Raw genomic sequence first — 22,048 nt, forward strand, 5'->3', positions numbered from 1 at the left:
CTCAAATCTTTTACCAGAAATCTTTTAGTTCAATAGTTCAAATGTTTGCTTTATTACCAGATATTACCATGTAAGAAGGGATAAGACTGATAGTACTGTCAAATCTCTATGGATGAAGATCTGCTGCGAGCTGTTTTCTTTCCAACACCAAGGAAGAGATAAGAAAAGGTCATCATAAGGGTATTTCATTTTATTTTATTTAATCTTAAAGTCCATACTCTGGTTTAATTTGTTGAATGTGAAGATCAAGGATATCATATTTTTGAGATAAAACCTACAGACATGGTACCATGTATAATGTAAGAATGAAATAGTTGGGAAAGTAGCTTAACATGTTTCAAATAATTCAGCCTTGGTAAAGACCAGAGCTAAATTTACATTTATTTTTTCAAATACTAAAAGGCACAATATCATGTATTGGAAACACTCCTGAATATGTGGTAAACTGACATGATTTTGAAATAGTCTGCTATTATTATGATGAATGTTACTGATTCAGCAACCACAAAGACCTATCATATTGCAGTTCTAATGAGTCTGCAGTATTGTGCTGATGATCAATTTATTATCAGTCAAGACATCAAATAAAGGCATGATGACTTGTATCACCCCAATCATAGCATCATTTGATATAGTTTGCGTCAATTGATTTTTACCGTGGTCACAATAATATTAATCTCAAGTAGCAATGGCAGCGGCTATCATGATATGATGGCATTGAATAGTCATTACACTGTTTCTTTTTAAATGGAGTCCATGTTGTCTCTTAAGAGTAAAATGATTCATATTCATGAGAGTATTTTCAGAGAAATCCCCTGTACTGTACACCCTGTAATATTTTGTCCAGATGGAGTCTATCTGGTGAACAGATGGCATTCACCTTACAGATGCTGCAGTTGCCCCATCTTCATTAGCATCTGTTCAATCCAAGATCAGTTGCAGATGCGTTCATGGCTGGTGTTCAACAATGCTACGAGTTGCCATTGTTGACAGCATTCAGGATGGCTTCAGCATCCAAATTGACTCTATTCTTAAAGAAAACTTGACAATAGGAAGACTGTGACAACACTGTTATTATGTTTCATGTTCATATACCTTCAAGGCAGTCTGTGAAATCCCTTCAATTTCTCTTCTCCAGGAAGAGTGAAGTGGGGATTTTGTGTCAGTAGCCATGATTGACAGGTGATCTTGGCAACCGTAGTAGGCAACGTGTTTATGCATGCATGCGATGAATCCCTGTGTCTGTGTGGGTTTGTGTCAGTACAAATGTAAAAAAAACAAAAAGCAGAGTGAATCACTATGGCAAAACATGTGGTGTTGAGTGAAAGCTGACCTTGTGATCTCAGAACCTGGTGCTCTTTCAGGCATTTCTCTTCATAGAGACTGACTCAGCTGGAATTGATTCTGTGATATGATCAATACAACAGATACTTCATTCATTTCTGGGAGCCCATCAATAACGATATTACTTTGCGTATGATTAAATCCCCAATGATTACTGACAGCTGTGTGACTAAATCCACATCTCACCTCCCACTAGTCTTGTTGTTACGCACATTTATACAGTTGAGTCCAAAATTCTTCATGCCAATGACAAATTTAGATTTTTATATTTGACCAAATGCTTTCTTTTGGCTGCAAATGACATAAACAAGTGTTGACTGGTCCACAATCCCAGTAGAGACGTCTACAAAGCTTGTTAGCATTTGGAAGAACGGTTTGATTGCTGTGATGACAATAAATCCTTTGCCAGAGTTTCTGAAGAAAAAGTATAGATATTTATGGATATATAATTTTCAGATAAACAATTAAAAAGAATAAATTGTTGAAATTTAGTATAATTGACCTCTTACACCATGTTTGCCATCCCTATCTCATAATTGTGTAGTTTCTATAAGAAAGAATAAGCTATAAAAACATTTTTGATCAAATTATTATTCACTTTATGTTTCACTTTATATTTCATGTATATTTCATATGACCCATCCCTCATTTCTTGAAACAGGAGCAGCAAATGATTGATACATGCACAAACATAAATGGAAATTAAGTACATAAGCCAAAAACAGGCTTTTCATTTTGTGAGCACGAAAGTCGATACTTGCTATGATCACTTTCATTCTTCAACACAGCAGGAACCTTTTCAGACAATGTTTCTCTTATTGTTTTATGTCATCTTCAGAAATAGTTCCCCAGGCTTCTTCAAGGATATTCCAAAACTCTTCTTTGGATGTTGGCTGCCTTTTGTTCCTTTCTGAACCCACACTGCTTCGATCATCTTGAGGTCCGGGCTCTGAGGAGGATTCAACCCTCCATTAGACTTGTTGCCACTGTTCTAGTGTTCTGGTGTCATTTGGCATACTTCAGCCTTTGCTTCCTGTTTCCCTTCATTAAGAATAGCTTCTTGACAGGCAAAAGCCATGTTTGGTCTTTGACATTCATGAATAACAGTGCGGCTGCACGGTGGTGTGGTGGTTAGCACCGTCGCCTCACAGCAAGAAGGTTCCAGGTTCAACACCCAGCTGGGGCCTTTCTGTGTGGAGTTTGCATGTTCTCCCCGTGTATGCGTGGGTTCTCTCCGGGTACTCCGGCTTCCTCCCACTGTCCAAAAAATCATGCATGATAGGTTGATTGGCATCTCTAAATTGTCCTTAGGAGTGAGTGTGCATGGTTGTTTGTCTCGTTTGTCTCTATATGGCCCTGCGATGGACTGGCGGCCTGTCCAGGGTGTACCCCGCCTCTCGCCCATTGACTGCTGAGATAGGCTCCAGCCCGCCCGCAACCCGATCGACGGATTCAGCGGTATAGATAATGGATGGATGGATGGAATAACAGTGCATATTTGATGTGATACCTCACTTGAATTCTCAAATGCAAGTTTCGGAAAAAACCTTGAATGCAAAACATTACTATCTTCATGCAAGTAATTATGTGAGTCTTACAGCATCTTTACAAGTTAATTAAATTTACATATTAAAATACAGACAAGAACATATTTTCAGGTTTTTCAAAGTTGTTTTTACATCACAAAATCATCTTTTCAATTGAACTTACATGCACCGTCTTTTTTTTTTAGAGAGTTTGTTCATATCTCATACGTAGCTTGATTTGTTGTACTGTTTAATGAATACTTTTTAAATAAAGAATATCCTAAATCCGCTTTTTGAAAATATCTGACATTAATCTATCATTAAAATTAAACAAATGAATAAACCTAGCTCTTTCCGCTATTTTTCATATGTATGCAAATTGTTGCTGTGATACCTATTTGTCAAAATCTTGTCCCTATTCACCTGGCATTTCTTACCTTAACCACACAGATACAGTCCAGTAAAGGTCAGTAAATGTGTCACCATCTGAGGAATAGGTCAAAATTCCTGTTTAGGGATCAGCAAAGGTGTTCAAACATCTGGGCAAGTTGAATTATTAAGATAAAGTGATTATTATTGGATAAAGTGACCGCTGCTACAAGGTATTCTCCTCTAAGCAAGGAAGCACCGATGGCTCCTTTCATCTGCTGAGAGAGCTTATGTGTGTCTACATGTGGGTGCAAAATTAACTAATGTGTCAGCCACAAGGCTGTATTGGCCTATTTGTGCACCCTGCCCTTTTACTGAAAGTGAAATTTCCTCTTCCAGGGCCCCCTGCTGCTGTGCTGTCCTCCTTTTCCTGCTGGACTCCTGTCAGCAATCCAGCTGGATAATCGGCAATCAAGTCTTTGATGGCACGAATGTACATCTGTGCTTGTGGCGGCATACAAGTGAGTGTAATCTTTTAATCTATCAGGTCACTGTTAGTCATCACCAAATCAAGAAAATGTCTTTGATTAGAAAAAAAAGTCAGTGTTTGCACTGTGGAGTTTTATCTCTGTGGGCGTATAGTGTATTGAAAAGAAGCATATTTGACCAAACATATAGAACAGCAAAAAAAATATCTCCTTCTGGACCTTTATTGTTGCACTTAGTTGTGTAGAAAAAGCCAGGAAAAACTGTCAGAAGGTCAAAAGTTGGCTTCTTGCTCACCCATTTCAAGTAAACAAAACTCTAGGCCAAGGTTTTTTAAGTGTCTTCAAGTATACTTGCTTCCTTTATATCATCAAAACATGACATACTGGCTGCCATTGCCGGGTAAAAGTAAAAAAAGTGTCATAAGAGTAAGCACATCTCAAGGAAAGGAGATGGCCATCCTTGGCACTGAAGTCTGCTGACGTACAAAAGCTGTAAAAAAAGACTGCAGAGACTGCAAAAGAAATCTCTGTGGGTTTGTGTGTGTTTAGACATTACATTGAGAAAAACTGACAGCAGGTAAGGGTCAGAGATGGGTTAAGATAATAGAGGAGTGTGGATGATATGCCCCTGGGAGTCAGTGCAGAGAGGGGTCTGAAAATTAGAGCTCCTACTTGTGTGACTCACTGGTACTTTTTTCCACACTGGACTTTGACAGGTAGCAGGATGCACATACATTATAACAGCTCACAAAACTGCAAGGCTCATGTATACTCTACATACAAATAAGAAGATATCAAATCTGTTTCCATATCTCACACACACTGACAAAAGAGTTAACTGTTTTAATCGAAAAAGTGAAAAAGAGACCGAAAACTGGAACAGAGAGGAAAAAAAGAATAAGTGGGAGGGAAAGAGAATGCAAAAGACTGAGGTGTGTTTATGAGTGTGTGTGTGTGTGTGTGTGAGTAAGAGAGAGAGGGAGATGAGGTGAGGAGGCGGAGAGATGAGAAGCTAGGAAGGGAGTGATGTAGAAAGGGAGGGTGGAGAAAAGAGGCATAAGCCACACTTGGACAGCGGGTTCTAGTTGAGTGAGGAGGGACTTTTAAGTGTTGAACCAGGAAAACTACATTTCATGCTGCTGTGACTGAACAGAAAGGTAACTGAAAAGATGGACAGAGGGAAGCAGGAGTAAGACCGGACCCTACATGACCTCTCTATTTGGCTGTTTAACCCGATCCGAACCTCCTTAAAAACTGCGGCAACAGGACTTCATCTTAAAGGTTTGATGACTTTCAAGATGACTGACCAGCAGCACTGAAATCCAGGAGAAATTGAAGGGAGTTCACTCACGGTATTGGATAACACTGAAGTCATCATGGATATTTACAGATGTTTGAGCTTGCTTTTCATCACGCTTTCTCCACAAGGTAAATAGTGTTTCTTCCTAAGTTGTATTCTCTTCTTCTTTTGTTTTTTTCTTTTGTCTCAGTGGGTGCTCAGACATGAGGAAGGGCTATGGTTTGTTATTTTTTTCTCAAGAGAGGCTTGTGTATATTTACCAGTGGAGGAAGAAGGTGCTTCAGCTTTTACTCGTGTCAAATTATTGATATTTCAATTTATTTTTCAAGTTAAGATATAGTAGTGTCCATCAGCAACAACAAAGTTGCATTTTGGTTTGTTGATTGCTTGACTGATTTGGCACTGAACAGCATTTTATTAAAAAATGCTTCCTGTTATTTCTTTATTTTCTCTGTTCAAAACTGTTGCGAGGGTACGAAGAAAATACTGGAAAATTCAGCAGAGGGCCATGCTTTTTTAATAAATAAATAAAGTTCCTCTTCCTCCCAATCATCTTTTTACAGTTAATCTTCATTACAATTTTTAATGAGAAAGGCAAGGATTTTGGTCAAGTTGATTTTGACAACATGAATCAATGAAAAATACACACAACGCTTGTTTTCAGTGTTTTCATTTATTGATCTATTTACTAAATAACGGTAGAAATGACCATCGCTTAAGCTTTGCAGGCCTGTAAAAAGCTTTGTCTGCCAAGTTGTAGAGCATAATTTTCTTGGATACAAACTGACATTTGCTTCTTGCGCAGTACTGGAGAATGCACTGATCAAAACAAGACAGAAGTGGGTTCAATAGCTCTGTTACACCTAAATAACAGACCAGGATCAAACTGCTTGGTTAGCGCTTTGCTTACCTAAAAACATGTAAAAAAATGTCACAAGAAACGACAGGCAGTAAAAGCTTCATGATTCTTATACCAGATCTGAACGCTTCTACCCATTCGGTTTGTTTTATATTTTTGGCTTAACAATGACTAAAAAGTTTCAGAAATTGTTTTCCATTCAAAGGGACTCATATCACCCCGGTCTATATGAGTGCCATTCATAATTCACTGTAAAGCCCATCACATAAACCGTAAGTAGATTTATTGTACACTTCATGTGGCTTACATGTTGCCAAAGTAAGGACACATTAGGAGCCATCACATCTGAACCCATTAGGTGCAGGGTTGCTGTGGAATCCTCATGGGGCGTCCTTTATTTGATTAAATATATCAACACATATCACATATTTCTTTCATCAGAAGACAAACAAGCATTTCAAGGTTGTTTGGTATCCAGACATGTCAAACTGACTCGGGTGGAAGCAGGAACAGAAGTTGTGAAAGGGGGGTGAGGTGGGGTGGGGTGGGGTATCCATTTAATATGATATTGATCCCAATCCTTTCAAAATCGTGGATGCCAGTTTTCAGGCAGCTGAAGGACAAACCATCAGCTTTGATTGAGTGGGCAGGAAGATCCAAAAGGTGGGTCAGCAGCATAACAACAACACATATATCCCTGTTTTTGTAATACAAGTTAAAACAGGAGCGCATGCTTATCTGAGAGATGTATAGTACAGTAGCACATTTCAACTAAAATTTAAAATGAATAAAAAATTAGACCACTATGTCTTACTTCCTATGTTATTACGTGACTTAATTTATGAGGCACTGAAAATGCACCTATGATACACATAATGAAATATCAGTGAGGTCAGCAAAATAAATCACAGGCGGACTGGAAAAAATGACTTACTAAATTATTCAAAAAAGAAAAAGATCTTGGGATGATCCCTGTTTCTTTCATTGCTACCAGGACGTAGTTGGGTCATCCTCAGTGCAGACGAATGTGATTGAGGTGCTCTATCAGAGAAGCTTTGGCAGAGAGACACCCAAGCTGAGAGGATGAGAGTGGATGAGGGGGTAGAGGAAGTGATGTGTCGTCTCGACAGCTCCATCAGTATGACTGTTTGGAAACACAACGGATGTCCTCAGTTTCAGATTTATCCTTCCTCTTTTGCTTTCTCTTCTCTCCTTCCCCCACCCCCATTTGTCTCATCCCTCAGATACAGTCTCATGTAACCAAACCCACCTGTATAATAGAGGTCATCCTTCCTTTAAATTGCACTCTGCATCGTTTGATATCACCACACCAGCTAAATCCAGGATAGATGAATATATTGTAAATTTAAACATTTTGTGTTCCATTTGATACATGAATGTGACAAGAAGAAAATTGTAAATTATTATTATGTTATGGCAATATATTTGGTCACTGTACAAAAGCAACTGATCTAAGAGACACCAAGCTGCTCATAAATGACACAAAGTCAAAGCTCTTTTTTTAATCAATTTTTGATATCTTCTTCTCCTCCCTACAGTTTGTGCCAAAGTTGGACCTCGAGCCCATGCTGAAGAGAGGCTGCTCCAGAATCTGTTTGCACATTACAATAAGCTCTCCCGGCCAGTAAAAAATACTTCAGACACGGTTTTAGTGCACTTTGGACTGTCTATTGCCCAGCTAATTGATGTGGTGAGTGAAACTGCACATCCTTGTTAAGTTTCATCAAAAGCCAACACAGAATGTCATTATCTTAAATCCAAATTAAATGTCTTTTTTCTTTCTTTTTTTACCCCAGTATTAAACTGTCTGTGTAATCTTCCCCTGAAATAAAAACAAATTGCTTAATTTTCAACAAAATTTTTGTAACGCTCTAACATTAATATTCTATCGACAGCAGCTAAACTGTACTACTAACATCTACTAACATTAATCAGTAGATTAGGGTCAGCAAATCAAACTCCATGTGTTGAATGTTATAAGGGTGGTGTCAAGCGTATTTGGGTGAATGTTGCCATTGCAATTGTACACTTTCCGTTGAAAGCAGATTCATAATAATCAACACAAAGCAACACCAAGCATAACACTGAGATTAATTTCAATACAGATGTCTTATCAGGGGAAATTAAACCACGACAGAGGAGATTGCATTATTTTTCCAAAATGAAATTCAGTTGTCAAGTATGCTAACACTGGCAGTAAAAGCTGTCTACTGAATAGCAATCCAGTTACAGCAAGTCTTGGCAAAATAACATTTTTATTACTACTTGTCCCTTTGGTAACTTTGCATTTAAGACTTTTGGTTTTAAATATATACATGCAAAATAGTTTTTGAGCAACTGTTTTAAGCATTTTGCTGACTTATCTAAAAACGTTTTTTTTATAGCTATACACACAAAAAAGTCTGGAGGAACATAGATTTTGCAGCCTTCATTGAAATGAGCCTCCTGTTTTCTTGACACTCAATTAGCTGACAGTGCTTGCTCCACATGCCTGGTGGTGAGTGTCAGCTCCGGTTGAAGTTGTCTTCCCCTACAGAATGCATTCACTGACTGCTGTGTCTTAGAAGCTGTTGGGGAAAAGCTGGAGAAAGCAGCTTGCTAGTAAAGTAACACTGAGGTTGTTTTTGCAAGAAGTACTGGCTGATAAAAAAAATTCCCGGTGTATTATACAACCAATATGAAAAAGTTAAGACTGACATTAATTTGGAAGAAAATCAATCCCATGATACTTTTATTGTTTCCATTGAAGGATGAGAAGAACCAGATGATGACCACAAACGTTTGGGTCAAGCAAGTAAGAACCGATGAGAGATAAAAACCATTGCTAAAAATATAGTCCAATAAAAAAGCTGCTGTATACAGATATGATCAATGTTTTCCTGCAGGAATGGAACGATTACAAACTGCGCTGGAACCCGGAGGAATACGAAAATGTCACCTCCATCCGTATACCATCAGAAATTATCTGGAGGCCTGATATTGTCCTCTACAACAAGTGAGAATCTGTCTCAAAACACAACACTTAAATGATTCTTTTCTGTCACACAGCATGCTTCCTGGGCTCTTAATTGTCGCCATTTCCAAGGCGAAATCATGTGTCGAGTTTAGATTTTGATGACTTAATTTCAACAGATGGCATGACTGCAGGGAATACATCAGAAATCTGTTGCTGTGCCAAACATCTTGCTCTGTGCCAAGTAATTTAGCTGAAATAAATGTAAACAAGGTCAGTTCAAATGGATGAGCATACAAAGAAAGTTCAGCATCATAGAAAGTTATACATTAGTCTGGGAAATAGAAGATGAAATGTAATTGGAGGTGTTTCAATGGGCTGCAGATAAAATGCATGAAGTGAGAAAGCCTCTAGTGTGCAGTCATGTAAAAAACGAGGGAAATCAACAATAAAAAAAAAACTGCCTCATGAAGAGGCATGAAAAAAAATTCTCAAGTAGTCATACAAGCATACAAGCATAATTGTGCTTTCTTGTGATGAACTATACAAAGCACAGTCAACTATAATTAAGAGTGGACTGAGAATTTCTTTCATAGTATTTTAAACTGTACAGTATAACTGATTGAAATGACAAAATGTCATGACATGAATATGCTTAAATTCAAAGAGAAAACTAAAGATTAAAAAGACTACGCAAGCCTTTGAAAAGACTACACTCAGAGTTCAGATATGATTGGGTAAGCTGAATCTGCCGAAAGTAATGGGGTGCTCAGGTGTGCGATAGAAGTATGCAATGATATGAGAGGTTTAGTGAGCACAAAAGAGATTATTCAAACAAACTAAAGTTGGATGATTAAAAGAGAAGGGGCTGGGGCAGCTGTTGCTGTAACACATTTCAGAGGCAGAAACAACTCTGTGTTCCAGTGTTCCAATTCTCATCATAATTCAGATGTAAAAAATGATTGTTTATCCTGCCATTTATTTATCTCATAAACTTCCGCTAGCAACAGAAAGTCCATGAGATCATGATTTAATATGACATTTAAATGTGAAATTTTATCTGAGTCTCACTGGCATAAGTAGATATAAACCAATTATTCTATAAACCAATTTTGAAATGATACAATCATGCCAAATCTAAAAAAGAAACAGAAAAAAAACCCAGATTAATATCCAAGGATATTTATTCATTAAGATAATCAACAGGGATAAAATGGTGTATAAACAAACAACTTATCTAATCTGTCCAAAAAATCTAAGAGATGTGGTAGAAAGCAGTGGAGAAGACTGTATAAAGTAATTCTTGTAAAAGTTCCCCTAGAATTGGAACTTCTGATGGGTGCAAAAATATACACAATTTTTGTAAAATGTGTTTCCATCTTTCTCCCCCTTCTATGTTCCATTCTTCATCTCCAGTGCTGATGGTGACTTCGCAGTAACTCACCTCACGAAAGCACATCTGTTTTATGATGGACAGATAAGGTGGATGCCTCCGGCCATTTATAAGTCTTCATGCAGCATAGATGTCACATTTTTCCCTTTTGACCAGCAAAGTTGTAAGATGAAGTTTGGCTCTTGGACCTACGATCGTGCCAAAATCGATCTGATCAGCATAGCCAGTGATGTGGACCAGATGGACTACTGGGAAAGTGGCGAGTGGGTCATTATAAATGCTGTGGCCAAGTACAATACAAAAAAGTATGAGTGTTGCACAGAGATCTATGCAGACATCACTTACTACTTCATCATTCGGAGGCTTCCGTTGTTCTACACTATTAACCTTATCATCCCCTGTCTACTTATCTCCTGCTTGACCGTACTGGTGTTTTATTTGCCATCACAATGTGGAGAGAAGATCACCCTGTGTATTTCAGTCTTACTGTCCCTAACAGTGTTTCTCCTGCTGATCACAGAGATCATTCCGTCTACATCATTGGTCATTCCACTGATTGGTGAATACCTGCTGTTTACTATGGTGTTTGTCACACTCTCCATCATAATTACGATCTTTGTGTTGAATGTACATCACCGATCACCACAAACACACAGCATGCCTCACTGGGTGAGAAGAGTATTCTTGGACTTGGTGCCTCGAGTTCTGTTCATGAAACGTCCTGCTGGCACAGCAAAGCAGCACTGCAAGAAGCTTATCGAGATGATGCACTGTCCAACCACCATATCCACTGCAGGCAACTCACAGGCCTTTTGGACAGGGTTAGGAACAGGGTTGTTACAGATGACCCAGGTACATAATAGCCTCCCAAATACGCCTTCCGACAGTCCAAGAATCCTTGTCTGCTCACCATCTCCACCCTCTTCCCCGTTTGAGGACCACATTGAAGATGACCATCCACTGAAAGACAATGTTTTTGGCCAATCTACATCTGGTCAGTATTCAATTCTCTTTGAGAAACAACCGCTACGTGGACACAACTCTGCAAGCATGTCGTCTTCCCAGTTGTCCTTGCCCCCAACTTTGCCACTGGGCCCACTTCACAGCTTCTCTAGAGAACAACCAGGCACACTGTCTCAAAACGGTCGTTCACTCAGTGTAGAGCAAATGTGCAACCAACAAAAGGAGCTTCCTCAGAGATCTGAACATCTATGTCGCTCCCACAGCTTTCAATACTGTTGTTTGCGTGATGATGGCATAATCACAGGGCAGGTGAAAAAAATTGCTCCTACAAAACTCTTGCCAGAAAATCGAACAGCAGAGTCCAGTAAAGATACAGAGACCCAACATGACATTGTGATTCCAACAATTTCCCCAGCTATGCAACGAGCCATAGAAGGAGTTCAGTACATTGCTGATCATCTTAAGGCAGAGGATGCAGACTTTTCAGTAAGTTGACTGAAATTATTTGATTCAAGTAACTAGTAAAGCCTTGGTAATTAAGTAATAGCTTATATTTGTTAAATGAAAAGTGTTTTTTGTCAAAAGTTTGATTAATTTTAATATTTTACTGTGTAACTGTGTGGAGTTTGTCTTCTAAATTCCATTCAATATGTAATCTTTGCAGTTTATCAAGCAGAGCATCTTTCTATATTACAACTTTGATAACTCAATTATATTGAGTTATATTGCTTCGATAAAGTTGCATCCAATGAAACCGAACAGTGCTCCTTCTCTTTTATGTTGTGCAAAAGAATGTAAAACAAACTGTGTTTGAAATTAGTTGTTAACCTCATTATGCATAGCGGAGCACACTGTGACCCAATATGTGCATTAATATTGCATCGATATGTTGAGCTCCATACTTCGTAGGCAATTCTCACAGATGCATTACTGCGCTGACCTATTCTAGATTACTTCTAGAGCCGCTGTGAGAAGTAGGACTGGACATTATCTGGACTTTACTCAAGCTGCAGTCTATATTATTATCCATTAAAGTGTGGATAATGTCAGACTGACCCCCACTTGTGGGCAAAGCAGATAATTATCCAGAGAATTCAAGAGCCGGATATGGTGACTTTATGGTGACTTCCACTCTCATGTGGATATTACATATACATGTAGTGAATCCACAAATGCAAAAACAGTCAGCTTTATTGATAGATCTGTAGCCATGACCGCAATCTTCAACATGCTGTAGACACAACAGTGCAGTTTCTACTGTGTGCTGCTTGTGCACCATGTTTCCAGTAGCAACATCTAATTGACACAGACACTGACGATCATGTGTGACTGATTCTCTGGATATTATCCGATATCAACACAGTCGCCATGCTAAGATTCTGTCCTTCGTGTCTCTAAAAACCACAGATATTATAGTCTCTTTTTCTCTGTTTGTCATTTTTTTGATAATGCTCCATCAATATACTCAAGCATAAACATTATAATCCAATGAATAAGCATGCATTTCGAGGTTAGTGGAGTGGTGGAAACAAGGCATAAGACGCTCATTCCAAAGGCTGACTGAGTCCATGGGATGACCCTGATATGTATCTTCCAGTATACACATGCAGTCCTATATCAATCAATCTTTATTTATATAGCGCATTTCATACCACAGGCAACTCAATGTGCAATATTGAAAAACCTCTGAGATTTTGATTGGTTTCTTCCAAAACATTTTGTAACAGACAAGTTACCATTTTTATCCTCAAATACATGATAATAGTGATGAAATTCAGTGGCAAATGTCAATAATAGAGACTAGGATTTTCTGATGATAAAAGAAAACTTTGATTTAGACTCGACATCTTTATGATATAAAACTGATTGGGAACACATACACAATAAAAGTGTTATTTTTTTCTATTAAACATCCTTCTAACAAGTAAGCATTTTGTGACACTCTTTGTGTCAAATCATACAGTCTTTAGTCTTGGCAAAAATAAACAATACTTACCATCACTGCTATAGGAAGCTGGTAAGCATCTCATAGTTTTGTGAAAGTACAGTAGTGATGCAGTGCTAATTTATGTGTTTTTAGAAAGCAGTGCAGGACATCAGTAATAAACGTGGAGAAGAAGTCTGAAAATGTAAAATATGAAGATACTGCAGTATAATGCCCTTTCTTGCGCTGACCAGGGCAGATCAGTCTTCAAACAATGCGATGTCTAATTTGACCATGAATTTTTCATTTGAAGGAACAGCAAGGCTTGAGTGACGTTTAGCCCCCGACTGAAAATGAAATGAAATGAAATATAAAAAATAAAAAACTGCAGTGAAATCGATCGAGAAAAAACTGACAGCTGGTAAAAAGAAAAAGTGGTTGTATGGTGTGAAATCTGAAATCTCTGTGATGTTTCTGCTCTCTGCTAGGTGAAGGAGGACTGGAAGTACGTGGCCATGGTCATTGACAGAATATTCCTTTGGATGTTTGTACTGGTGTGTATTTTGGGATCCGTGGGACTCTTTCTTCCTCCTTGGCTGGCTGGAATGATCTAGAACCTATGCATCAAGGACAATGAGCACTGACAACAGGACAAACTGTCATATATTGTAAGAAAAGGTTTATCACTAATCCTTTTTTTCACAGTTTTTCAAAAGGACTAACAGTCTAATTCTTTGTTCTTGTCCTATTGGAAGGTTATCCATGGAGAAACAAGATTAAATATCTATCGTTGATCCCAGTGGGCATATAAATTTATCATGAAGGCAAAAGGCCAATGGCAAAAGTATCTCACTGTACCACTCAAATTTGACATTGAGCTGTATGACTTAAGCTGTCATTTTGTAAAAAGAAGTGTGAAAAATAGACTCTGACCAATTTACAAATGCTGATTACACAACAAGAGCATAAATCAAGACATTCCTAGCTATTCATAAGACTATACAAGGTTATAATTATGTCTCGAACAATGCAAGTGTTGCAGTATCTTGATAACAGCCTAATTAACAATAAACTGCTTTTAACTAAAAACATACATAACGATATGTTAAAAAAATTTGATGCTGTTTCATTGTTCAAAGAATCCAGCATCAACGGTGTATTTTACACTATATCCTGCAATCAGCTATATGAAATCTGTTTCCAGTCAAACAGAAGAAAACAGATGGATGTTTCAAGCAATGACAGATAGTGGAAGGGGGGGAAGTCTGAATGAATCACAAGACAGCAGTAAAACATTTAAAAGAATAAAAACAGAGTTATATATGTATTGATAGAAAGAAATATTGCAAACTTATTGTTCTTGAAGCGTGCATTTTAGGAACATGACTAAACTCCCATTTTTTTTAGCATCTGACTTTTGTAGCTTTGATTGTAATAAATTTTACTGTTTGTTTTTTTTGCCTATTGGGTTAAAAAATCTTTACAATACAATTCATTCTGACCAAGAACCTGGTGATTTGAGAAAGAAATCCTACACCAAAGCACTTTTTCTTGAAGAAAACAAAGTCCAAAGAAAGAAGAAAATAAATCTTCTGCTGACTGAGTGGAGAACATTTTTTTAGGGTATGTTCACTCTTCTCCTGCCGTAGCTATTTTCTCTGTCTTCTTCCTCATTAAAATGTATAGAAGCTCCACTTCTGTACACTTTGACTAAAGAAAATGCATATGTTCATCAAATTCTAATGCTTTGTCCAAAAAGTCAGAAATCTGCAAAATACAGTATTCAGCCCAGGCATGTAGTTCTTCAGTTTTTAATGTTTTGTTGGTTAAAATAAACGGTTTGCTCTGATTAAAATTGTTTTGACTTCTTTTGCCAATGTTAAATGACACACCTGCAATTTTTCACAACACAGGCTCTGAAATGTATGACCCAACAGACACCATGAGATTGACAGGAGTGAAACAAACAAACAAAAAAAGTGCTATTGGTGCTTCTCAAAGACCAGGATGCTTCCTTGATTGGATGGATCTTTCCAAGTTGGGTCCTTAGATTAGGACTCCTGGACCAAGACTCCCTCCTTGTACTTGCTAAACAAATGATAGAACTGTCCTAACAAATGAACAAAGGCCACAGCAGCAGTCCCACCATTAATTTCATTTGACAAACACAACAGATGAAAAACTGACATGAAAAACTAGTTGCTGTTAGTTGGTTTTACGCTTCTTTGATTGCACAACATGATGATAACAACTTCAAGCAGACAAAAAAAGTGAAAACAAACAACATTTATTGATGGATGTTGTTCAATGTCCAATGTTGCTCCATCTTTATGCAAAGGACTGTGGGTGAGCATAGGAAGGGGGCTGGTCTGTAAGTTTCTGTAAGTTTAGTAAATCTTGCTGCTCTTTTATACAATCTGATTTGTTTGTTAAGGTTTTTTATTTGTTATTTTTTTCTTTATTTGTGTTTGTGTACATTTCAGCCTTGTTAAAGCCTAGTTTTTCTTTCTTACATGGACAATTACAGTTAGTTTTAATAAATTCCTGTAAAATGAAATAAAGACAGATAAAAGAAACATTTTAAGGGTTTCATGAAATAATTACAAGTGCTCAGGATTTTGTCAAATTTTCTTTTGAGGGGGTGGTCAGTGGGTACAGCAGTTTTCCCATGTAAAGAGGCTACAGTCCTCTCTGCAGCTGGCCCCGGTTCGAGTCCCGCATCGGACGGCCCTTTGCTGCATGTCTTCCCCCTCTCTCTGCTTCCTGTCTCTCTCCAACTGTCCTGTCCATTAAAGGCATAAAAAGCCCCAAAAAATAATAATTTTGAGGATTTGCTGAAGCGGAGTGAAGCAGTTTACATGTATGCTATTGTGATCACATGCATTTCAAACTTGTGATACATCAACGGTATAAGTTCCAACCAAGAACAATGAGACTGCCATTGTGGCTTTTATAGAAAAGTGCCCATGGTGCTCATTCCCACATACTGATAATTCACTCACATGCCATCAAGTTGCAGGGTTGAAGTGTATGAAAGGAGCCACTGTTATCTCATCTATGAATATGATGAGGTTGTGACAGTTACTCTCTTCTACCTGCAAAGGTAGTTTTGGCAAAGGTGTGAGTATAAGGAACATGAAGGATTTCAGCCCACTAAATTGCCACCAATGTTTTACTAAAGGGTTATCTTAAAGGTAAACAAACATAGAATGATCTTAACTGATGAAACATTAGGAACAAAGTTAACGTACTGAACACTGAACTGTATCCAAAAGCAAAAAATATCAGACTACTGTTAACCAGCAAGTCATATTCAACTCTTCTTCACTTCAATCCTCTCATACATCTGAGTCCTAATGTCCTGCTTGAATGAAACCTGAGATTAGATTTAAAAGCATGGAATATTACACCTGAATGCCCAAAGTAACGACCTCCATGTTGACCTCAGCCCACAAACTATCATATTTCCATTAGCTCAGCGGGGGGCCAACCAAATGATCATTATGTCAATTTACGGACGATCAAAAATGGCAATTTTGCACAATATGGAAACACAGCACTTTGAGCAAGGTGACATTACTGCAGTGCTATGTGCTATTCATGTACTTTAGCTCATATAACGGAGAAAAGGGTCTAGATAACAGTCAGAATAGTGCAGTGATATTCTGGTTTCCCCGCAATCCCAAATTAGTTTAAAAATACACAATTACAGGCTACTACAAAGACAAGTTAAAATTGTTTTTTTGTATGTGAGAAAAGATTCATGACTAAACAGATATTAATTTATATTTGTCCTCCGGTTTTCTATAGAACGTCAAGATTCCATTTAATTGCCAATTCAATTCTGAAATTAACAAGAAGTGTCTTTATGAAGCTACAAACTAATTTCCATTAAATGATAAGACATGCCTTTTCACCAAGGATCTCACATGCATAAATTTAGTATTGGATAATTAGAAAGGTAAATTACATATGATGTCAGACAGTGGAGCTTAATAAAGGTCTTCTGTATTAGTTCCTTAAAGAAAGCAAGACAAAATGTCATGGAAGGGCACCAAGTTCTTAATTACGACTAAATGTCAAACTATCACAATTACCTTGAGAAAAAAAAAGTTGACATATGGTGCTAATTTCGATTGTAGTATGCAGGTGGGTTTTGATAATTAATTTAAACATCGAGAGATGTTATAATTAAATAACACTGACTAAAGCCAATGATTACATGTTTAACCCATGATCACCCGAATGAAAATCCTACCAGCTGCTTCATGAGTAACTCTTTTTCCATGCACAAGATTATACATGCACGCATGTATGCACAGTATGTAGATTACAGTTAGGCCTGGCAATATTTAGACACTGACCCTTTCTTTTTCCAAACTTGATACCAAAACATATAGGAATATATAAGTTACATTTAATTCATGCAAACACTGTGACAAGGCAATTTCAAGTTTCTACACTCACAAAAAGTGCATTCTTTTATTTTCTCAGAATATATTAAAATGTTGATTTGAGCACTTTGATTTTTCTGTACCACCCACACTGAAAGTTATTTTGACTGCAAATTGTTGGTGTACAGCAACAGCCTCCATTTATAAATGCCATACTTTGAAATCAATTCTAGTTCCTTTCATTTCCTAAGTTATGGGTAGATGATTAATAAACTTTATGTAGATTCTGCAAAGCACTTTACAAAGTGTTTCTCATTCACCCACTTACACAAACACTCATAAAGCATCCTTCCAGCCATCAATCCATCCGTTTCCTATACCACAACATTAATCCACTTCAAGGCCACAGGGGGCTGGAGCCATTCCCAGAAGAAAGGCTTGGTGCAGCCCGAACTGTACAGTTCCTTCAGAAAATATTTTGTTAAAATCTTTTTTTTCACTGCCAATTGTCCATATATTCAAAATGTACCAGAGTGACAGTTCTGGATTAAAACTCAGTTTACAGTCACGCCGTTGTTTTGTGTAGGAGAGCATCTATGTAACCTTACCATAATGGTGATCATAGAATATTAAACTTGCATGTAAGTCCTCACAAACTAACTCCATCCCCCACACCTACTCCTCCTTCTGAGGGACCAAATCAAGGGTGGAAAGTTTGTATGTTGACATGTCACAACTTACTCAGTTGAACTATGTCATGGTGTAGCAACACGTAGCAGTTAAAAGTAAAAGTAAAAGTAGGTAGAATTTGGGGCTACATTGTTGAACGTTCGCGTGATACAAAAACCTTTGTATAGACAAAGGGAAATGATAGTGGAAAATGCAATTTTGGAGCCTTTTTAGTTGTAGGTTTTACAGTATGGATGAACACAGCTATTATATTTTATGCCATGAAATTTGGTTGTCTACTTTTAAAAAAATCTACATTTCAGCAGGATTGGTCAGGATTGTTCCGTCTGCCATTATGAATCTTAAGATGTGTCTGTTTGAAATAAAATTGACTGATCATTGTAACAAAAAACACACGTCAGAAAAAAACCCTGAAAGTTGAAGGAACTCTTCTGTTGTTGAGACAGATCGGGACTTATGGGTGTATGAAACCATTTCTAAAACTTTAACTGTTACCAGTTGCACTGTGGCCTAAATAATGGTGAGGTGGAAGAAGTCTGAGTGGCTGACCTCACAAGTGCTTGGTCAGGGAAGTGACAAGAATGGAGTTTAAGTCTTTTGTGGAGATTAAAGAAAGTGCTGGAAGGACAACTATTTCAGCAGTTTGCATCAATCAGGCGGTCGTGATAGTACATCCATGAGTCGCACTGAGAAAAAGACACAGCAGTTTACCAAACAGCATGTAAGGTACAAAAGAATGACAAAAATGAGTCTCCGATCTGGGTTTAATTCCAAACATTTGTCAAGCAAACACCTCAGACTGCTCAACACCTGGTTAACATGCTCCTGTGGTGCCTGAAGGTGCCTTTCAGTATCTGAGACAAGACGATGGGTCAAAATGGAGGGAGGGATGCATACAGCAAAACAGAGAGAGGTGCCTGAAAGAACATCTGCTCTGGAGTACAGCAGCCTGGGATACAGATGGCAGCTCATATTTCAGCATTGCTGTAATGCTTTTATTTTATGTAAAGCACTTTGAATTGTTTTTGTGCATGAAATGTGCTATACAAATAAACGTGACTTGACTTGACATGAAAGTAAACCAAATCATTCAAACCAAGACAACACTGAAGTGGCTACATGTCAGGTCTCTGCCTTTCCTTTAGTGGCTCAGTCAAAGCATATATTTAAACGTTACAAAAGATGCGGGGAGACATTAAGAGACCAGGTCAAAGATGCCTCCCATTCAGTTTGACAAGTCTCTAGACAAGACCTGTCAGAAAGAATTCAATGAACCTCAGCAAAGTTTAGCAGCAGCTTTTATTCCTGTATACTGCTGCCAACTCAACATCATTGCTGCAAATGTTAAGGATGTTGGTGTTAACATTAATGTGAGAAAGAGTACTAATACTGCTGAAATCAGTATTTCGTATTATATTTAAGTTATTGTGTGTGTGTGTCATGCAATAAAAGTGTTATGCAGTGAAAGCAGCTTGGACATTTTAGCTCTGCTGCATTAAAAACGGCAGATTATGATGAAGTTTTTGTCTGAGCCCTTCAGCTTCATCTCTGAAGATGATCACACTTCTGGCACATTTTATAAAGAGTATCGACACATTTGCTACCCGAAGCTATCCATAAGTATATGGGTTCTGTTCTTGCTTTGTTATTTCATCAGAGACCAAGGCTGTTTGCTCTCATCTTTGGTTTTATACATTTTTTGCTTAACCCTCATGATTTCCATTGTCACCTCCCATTTGACTGCATCCATTTCAGAAGGACAGATTCCTTTTTCTTCAACTGTGAAGATTTGTTATTGCGGTAAACCTTTATCACGTCAGTGGTAATAATCGTGTTATCAAAAAAGATAACGGGAACAGATTGTGTCTGAGTTCATCAGTGGCCTTGCAAGAGTAACAGGCATAACATTTAGTCTGAAGAAGAAAGGTCCAAAAATGTAGACATATTTTGTAATGGGCTATGTAAGAAAAAATGATAGCCTTGAAAAGTCAAAGCAAATTAAATACATCTTAACATCAGTAAGTCCTTAAATAATGGTCAGATTTGTAACAAGTGGTCTTGTGGTTTATGATGAGATGCAAAAGTAATGTGATATCTGTTCAAACTAAAGACTAATTGGGACAAAATGAAGAAAAATGCATGAACACCTTTCAGCAGAATGATCTATCTAATTGAGTTTAAAAAGTTAATGGCATGCTAAAATTTATCATATTTATTTCCATCCATCCATTTTCTATACCCGCTGAATCTGTCGGTCGGGTCGCGAGGGGGCTGGAGCCTATCCCAGCGGTCATCGGGCGAAAGGCAGGGTACACCCTGGACAGGTTGCCACGGTGACAAACAACCACACGCACACTCCTAAGGACAATTTTAGAGACACCAATTAACCTAACATGCATGTTTTTTTTGGACAGTGGGAGGAAGCCAGAACCCACGCATATACGGGGAGAACATGCAAACTCCACACAGAAAGGCCCCAGCTGAGAGTTGAACCTGGAACCCTCTTGCTGTGAGGCGACGGGGCTGACCACCACACCACCGTGCAGCCGCATATCTATTTCATTTAACAAAATATTTTATGGGTAAAATCTAGGTCTACTTTCTTTTTTGGTCACAGTAGAGCTTACTACATGTGTCTCGGTTGCTTTTAAAACACAAATCAAATGATCATTGACATCTCGATAATGGACACATTATACTATATCTATCTTAATGAAATTAAATCTATGCTTATAAAGCTTTTATATTAAATGTTCATGTGAACTAGTATTTTACATGGTAGTTTACAAATGTTTGCAGAGACAGTAAAGAGCACAAATAAATACATTCCATTGTTCTTATTTGTGCCAAGTCATTAACATGTACAACCCTCGGGTGAACAGCTTTCAGGAATACCCAAGTAAAGTGTCTGTCAGGGTGGCCTCCCAATCAATTCTCCCATCACACCTACTTAATCACATAATCCAGGCTTTGATAAGTGCCGATTAGGAGGGAAAACTACCCTAAAAGGTCAGTCTGCATCCATGGATGAGACATACGTCTGCAAGAGTGTGCATCGCATACAGAGGCCCAACAATGTGGAAGGCACACAGTTAATCTGTCTCTGGCTGGGGAGCAGTGCCCTCAGACCTGAGGTGCATGATTGGGGTAAGTCATGAAGCACAAACCATCAAGGGATCCCATTAAATCAACATACACTGTGCATTTAGCTATTTTACCCAAAAATCAGCTAATTCCATGGGATCCTTCCAGTCACAAGCAGTCAACATGCTGCCACTCATCAGGACAGAGCAGAACTGAGGCGTCCCTCAGGGTAGAGCTGAAGGTTTAGGAGTTCTTTATTCATGCACACTTCATCGGTGGCTTAAGCTGTATCTCATTGGTGCCACTACAGCTTTAGTATGAGGTTTTTCCACTATCTCTTTCCCTTTAGGGATAATAAGATTGCTGTGACTTGATGAGGGTCATTAGTTTGTCTAGCTGTCTTTCGTGGACTGGGGCTAACTGTACATTTTAGCACAGTTATGCTTACGTCATTCTTTTGGGAAATAGACATTTAAGAGTAGGGGTTTTGAGTTTTTACATCTTGCCCTCTTATTATGCCCCCCCCCCCCCCCCCCAATTCAGATGAAAAATGCTAATAAATGGAAGCCGTATCACTATGAATACCCAGACTAACATCCCAATTCAAACCTTTTGCTGGAGTCTGAAAGAATACAAGGTAGATGCAGTCACCACCTGACCCGCCCACGGGCAATGTGTGTCAGATATGTGAGCAGACAAGCTGCTCCTAAAATGTATTATTTAATAGAAAGGTTATGGTT

General features: G+C 38.1%; 1 protein-coding gene across 1 annotated transcript; it reads left to right on the forward strand.

Moving 5' to 3' along the window:
* The first annotated feature begins 4,811 nt into the window (after positions 1-4,811).
* LOC142390555 (neuronal acetylcholine receptor subunit alpha-4-like) lies at positions 4,812-14,961 on the forward strand. The gene is made up of 6 exons (XM_075476079.1): positions 4,812-5,155; positions 7,446-7,597; positions 8,657-8,701; positions 8,793-8,902; positions 10,277-11,702; positions 13,629-14,961. Exons 1-6 carry the CDS (start codon positions 5,104-5,106, stop codon positions 13,752-13,754), a joined length of 1,911 nt encoding a protein of 636 aa, XP_075332194.1. The 5' UTR covers positions 4,812-5,103; the 3' UTR covers positions 13,755-14,961.
* The last annotated feature ends 7,087 nt before the right edge of the window (positions 14,962-22,048 follow it).

This window comes from Odontesthes bonariensis, chromosome 10, assembly GCF_027942865.1.
Source record: "Odontesthes bonariensis isolate fOdoBon6 chromosome 10, fOdoBon6.hap1, whole genome shotgun sequence".
Taxonomy (NCBI): domain Eukaryota; kingdom Metazoa; phylum Chordata; class Actinopteri; order Atheriniformes; family Atherinopsidae; genus Odontesthes; species Odontesthes bonariensis.

What these genes read in the sequence shown, in the direction of transcription:
- LOC142390555 (XM_075476079.1), top strand. Translation starts at nt 5,104, where the DNA reads ATGGATATTTACAGATGTTTGAGCTTGCTTTTCATCACGCTTTCTCCA. An exon ending in CAAACGTTTGGGTCAAGCAA is followed by an intron (nt 8,702 to 8,792) that starts GTAAGAACCGAT and finishes GTTTTCCTGCAG; the next exon opens with GAATGGAACGATTACAAACT. An exon ending in GATATTGTCCTCTACAACAA is followed by an intron (nt 8,903 to 10,276) that starts GTGAGAATCTGT and finishes CTTCATCTCCAG; the next exon opens with TGCTGATGGTGACTTCGCAG.